Here is a 5,287-nt window from a genome sequence, read left to right on the forward strand (position 1 = left end):
GCACGGCACCCGCTACAACAACCCAATCAATGCCTCCCAAATAAGGATCCTAAGACCCCTAAATAGGCACCAGTCTACCCCTAATTATATGCGAATATATCCTCGAACTGCCCTGAAGGTACCAGTTATCCCAACAGGCGGAACTCCTGAAACCGAAAAGTGGTTATTATATATATATGCACCTACACGTACGCTGCTGTAGTCCGCTGCGGGTGTCGCTCGCTCCTTGGCCCAGTATATGCCGCGCCGTCCGCTCGCTTCCTTGCGCCGCCGCCGCTCAATTTGGGAGTGTGAAGTAAGGCTCGCGGATAAGTTCGAATTTGCTCGCTTAGGTCCGATTTTAAACCGTTACCATGTGCGACTTTTGTAATTTTTGGTAAGTTGTTCGCAGTCAAGACAGTGGTGGCAGTCGGTTGGATGGGTGGACGTAGTATGAGACAGGTCCCTATAAAATATGCAAAAAGGAAGGAAAAGACACGTAGAGAGGTGCAGGACGTACAGACGGACAGACAGACAGACAGACTTACAGGACTCTAGGTTACGCGCCGGTAAATCCAACCACAGCAACGTGGCCATTTTGTGTGGCTTCATCCATAGCTTCTTGCGTGCAGCCTTCCCGGCGATGCTGGTGCAAGAACTTGACGACCTCAAGGTGCCCGAAGCACGCAGCACCATTCGCCTCGCGCGTGCATGAAAAGCGGGGACCAGAGCACCAGCACGGCCTTCGCAGAGCCCCGCCAATCAGCAGTCAGTCCCCGCAACTTCATCTTACTGACGGACATGAACGCAGTCGATTAGGACGCAAACACGTGCCGAACAACAATTTGTCGCTCTTCTATACGTGGATTTTGACTGCGGAGAGGAGATTCTGGAGCTGGAGTGTCGCCACAACCTGTAGAACTTGGTGGAGGTCGCAGCGGAGGCTACACTTCTGCAGAGCTGATCAGAAGGTCAAAAGTGGGTGCAGATGGTGCTGGAAAGTAAAGTACCTGACGGTGACAAGGATACAAACGACGTGGCGCCGCTGACGTTCCAGGTGCAGGTGCAGCTGAAGACGCAGGAGGTTGTGCGCGGCGTGGAGCTGCACTATGCTGGACTCAAAGACCTCAATGTGCTTACTGTGAAGGAGAAGCTGGTATCGCTGGCTCAGCGTCCTGGCGGTGCCGTCAACGAGGACTTGAGAGTGAACAAGGAGATCCTGCTGTAAAACTTCGTCGAGGGGGGAGGCACGCTAATCGTTGTGCTATCGTGGAGGTAGATGCAGCAACGTTCAAGGAGTATGATGAGGTGTATGATGAGGTGGTGCTCGATGTGTTGTTCAATGAGGCTGCGGCGTCGAGCTCGGCGGATGATGTGAAGGCCCCGATCGACAGCCTCATCACTGGGAAGCTGGCGGGGTACTCGCAGCAGTTCGGCGCACAAGTTCGAGCAGACCTTCCACACACCACGAAGCTGCAGCACGTGAAGCACGTAGGCTACGTGAGCGTGTTCCCGCTACTCTTGAAGGTGTTGCCACCGAACTCACCCAAGCTCTTGGCACTGCTGAAGCAAACTACGGGCTCTAATCACTTGTGGTCGCCGTTTGGTCTGCGCTCCTTGTCTACACAGGATCAGTTCTACAACCAGGAAAAAACGCCTGGAGACAACCCGTACTGTCGCGGGGCGATCTGGATGAACATGAACCGTTTGGCTCTGGATGCGCTGCACCACTACACGCAACAGGGCCAAGGGAAAGGCAGCCAAGGCGGTGCTTTTTGAGCACGTTCCAGAAAAGAAGAAGCTCAATGAGCGCCAAGGCCAAACTGAAGGCGAAGAAGAGCAGCGAGGACGACAACGGCGAGACAGAAACGTGGTGGAAGGACTAGAAGTGCACATGTATCGATTTCATGGACATTCTCGCGAAAGACAAGGTTAAAGCTGTAGATGGTGTCTCCAAGACACCGCGTAGTCCACTAATTGCACATCACACCTGGGAAGCTTCGATGACGCCCATGAAGTGATATACACTCTTTAACTATAGGCTGATCAGATAGGCCTTGTACGACAGGATTTCGAGCGTCAGCGACTCGGAAATAGGTAAACAGAGTGCCTGCACAAAACACCTCCTCGTTCTCGTAGCGTGGGTTGATGAAAACTTCGTGCGAGGCCTTGCCCTCGTACTCCTCGAACGCCAGCATGGTGCTGTACTGGGAAACTTGCGAGCCCACATCAAGCTGCAACGCATCCAGCAACGCCACAATCGAGCTGTCGTGCCGACAAGAAGGAGAGCTTGGCTGGATCCACCACCGACCGTACACCTCCTTCACGCCGTCCGTGAGCGCGCCGTAGCAAAAGTCCTTGCGATGGTATATGCAGACACAGCACCGACTCAATGGTGTGCGAAACACTGCTGAGCAGCACGTAGACGTCGTCACCTGGATGCTGTCGTTCAGGAGCGGTCCGTATGACTCCCTCTTGAGACTTGACGGTCTGTTCCAGCAACTCGAACAGGTCGGTAGTGTGTCCACGTTGGAGGCCCAGACGCTCCTCTCCTGCTGCGTGGCCTGCACCTTCGTCCCGATGGGCCTGAGCACGGCCGTGCGGTGTGGAAGATGTGCTAAGTTGCGACTAGTCGAAGAGGTAGCCATTACACATACCTGCTGAAGCTAGTCAAAGATGTAGCCATTACAGGTCTCACTGTAATGACCCCACTGTAATGGCTACAGCTTCGACTAGCTACAACAGGTATGTGCCAGCAGCAGCAGCACGGCTCGGCGAAGAAGAGTCTGTTGCTCTTCTTTCTCTTTGCTCTTGAAGAGCTCGCTTCCGCCGCTCGCGACTGTCATCAGCAGCTGATTCCATCGTCGCAGAGCGCTGGAGCCCACGCAGAGCCCTTGCGATGTTTGCTGCTGGGGCCACAGCAGCGAGTGTGTTAGAATCGCTTTCGGCCCAACAGTGCGTGGTGTCTAGAACATGCCATTCTCAGCGCCAGAGTCACAAAAACGATAGATGTCGCATCTTATTTCGTTTGAATTCAGTTTGGCGCCCAAAAGCCCGCCCACAGCCCAAACGAGTCATTCTCCGTTTGGACCAGCAGAGCACAAGCAAGAGACTTCCGACTGGACCATGGTGAGCGAGACGTACCTTCGCAAGGCGATGGCGCACACGAAGACCAAGTACGCGAGCACACTCCCAGCTACAGGCGAAGCACGCGCTGCTCAAGGACGAGCACGCAGACATGAAGAACAAGCCCTCGAAGCTCCAGGAGGAGCACGCAGAGCTTCACCACGAGCGCAACGACCAGGAGGGCGACACGTGGCTTTGGATAATGCAGCACGACAGGCTGCAGGCCAAGTACAAGAAACTACAGGCAGAGCACTCTCGATGGAAGGCCGCATGCGCGTCGCTCGTGGAGGAAGTGGAGCACAAGGTGTTGGCGGAGGAGTACCTGGTGTATCTGGCGCAGGAGTATGGCCACACTCACTGGCCGGTGGCCAAGGTGGCCGAGCTGAAGTTCGAGCTGGAACGCCAGCTCGCTGAGGCGCACGAGCTGGCCAAGGAGCGGGAGCAAGCGCTGATGGACAAGGTCGCGGCGCTCGAGAGCGAGGTTGTGGCGATCGAAGCGATCGAGGCGACGTCCAAGCGCAAGGTTGCGAAGCTCAACAGCGCCATCAAGCAGATGTGTGCCGGCATCACCAAGTCCCACCTGTCCAGCAAGGAGACGACGGACAGACTGGCCAAGGAACTCGCCGAGGCGAACAAGACGCTCTGCTCGCAGATGACGACGCTGCATAACAGCGCGAAGACGGCTGTGGCCAGGCGGGAAGCTGCCGCCTCCAGCAAGAAGTTATTGGCTGTACAAGTGACCAAGTCAGTGGCGGCGCCGACGCCGACGCAGCAGCGCTGATCCTGGGAGTTGGAGCTGATGGAGACTATGGAGAGGCTGCAGAAGATGGAGCTGAAGCTGAGTGAAGAGACTACAGTGCAGTCCAGGACTACGAGCAAATCGGCGGCGACGCCAGTGGCGTTGTTGAAGAAGCATGTGAAGTTGACGGCGCCAACGCAGCAGCCCGAGGAGACGATGAGTGCTGCGGCAAAAGGGCGGTTTGGTTGGGCGTGCAACACCAAGAGGTCGGGGTACCCACGTCGTCGTCGCCGCAGCTTTCTCGGCGATCGGCAGCTTAGTCGTCTTGGCGAAAGTTGGACGTGGACTACTGCGTGGCGGCTGCTGCGGCAAGGTGATGATCGGCGACAAGTTGGAATGGTTGGCGTGGGGAACTGACCCGCTTGGAGGCACTCATTTCTGCCTCTAAGCGTGGTCGGCTCTCCAAGCCTCTCTAGTTTGGCGGGACAGAGACTCACCACTCTCTGTTGCGCGCAATTATGTGGCTATTGCACGGTGGAGGTTCCTGGGCGTGGAGCGCTGGGGTCTGGTAGACCTTGCGTGAGGTGCGGGTGTGGTGTGCTTTTGCAGTGGTCGACAGGGGCTCATTACTCCTTGTCGACCACTGTGCTTGTCCACTTGTCCACTCGCTTGCTCTCCTACTTTGCTTCGGCGCTCGCGTCCGAGGCTTTCTACGTTTGATGTGCCTGGCGTTCGCTCGCTGAATGGACACTGCTGTTTGATGAAGACAAGCTAACTCTGGTGAACGACCGACCACGCTTGCTAAGACCTGTCCGAGGACAAGTTCGCGATTTGTACGTGTAGGTTTAATGCGTAAGACTTTATAATTGCTTTCGTGCTGCCAAGGTCGCCTTGGTCCATTAAATTGTCTTAGCTATAGGTGCGCTACCAACTACATCAACTACATGTACTGACGAAGCTGCCTGTTATCTACATCAACAGTGGACACCACCTTCGTCTTTCTCCTTGGGGGAAGATGTTCTCAGCAAAATGTCATACTTAGGCTCGAAACGGCAGAGACGCAAGCGCATCCATCCGGTGCGTGGCGGCGGCAGGAGCGGAAAAGCAAAATTCCCAAACCGGGACTCGAACCCGGGTCGCGTGGGTGAAAGCCACGTATCCTAACCGCCTAGACTATTTGGGAGCACCTTCTCTTAACCAAACACCACGCCCACACACAACCCCACCACGCGACTCACACACGCCCAAACACACCTATCTACACTACACCGCACCTGCCACCGTATAGCACGCCCGATCACTGCTCACCCGCGGCCCGACGACGTCTGGAAACCCGAGCTCGCCTCCACGCTCTTCGCGGCCACGTGTGGGAACTGCGAGGCGCCACCCAGCTCGCACAGCGCCAGCACAGCACAGCAGCACAGCAGCACAGCAGCACAGCAG

At 56.1% G+C, this 5,287-nt stretch overlaps 1 protein-coding gene across 1 annotated transcript; it reads left to right on the top strand.

The window, feature by feature from the left end:
- Positions 1-967: 967 nt before the first annotated feature.
- KRP23_4949 (Mannosyl-oligosaccharide glucosidase) lies at positions 968-1,758 on the top strand (the record flags this gene model as incomplete). The annotated part of the gene is made up of 2 exons (XM_067889966.1): positions 968-1,160; positions 1,259-1,758. The coding sequence occupies 2 exons, from the start codon at positions 968-970 to the stop codon at positions 1,756-1,758; spliced, it is 693 nt and encodes a 230-aa protein (XP_067746552.1).
- Positions 1,759-5,287: the final 3,529 nt, after the last annotated feature.

The sequence above is a fragment of the Phytophthora ramorum genome (genome assembly GCF_020800215.1).
Source record: "Phytophthora ramorum isolate Pr-102 chromosome Unknown Phyram_PR-102_s0004, whole genome shotgun sequence".
Taxonomy (NCBI): domain Eukaryota; phylum Oomycota; class Peronosporomycetes; order Peronosporales; family Peronosporaceae; genus Phytophthora; species Phytophthora ramorum.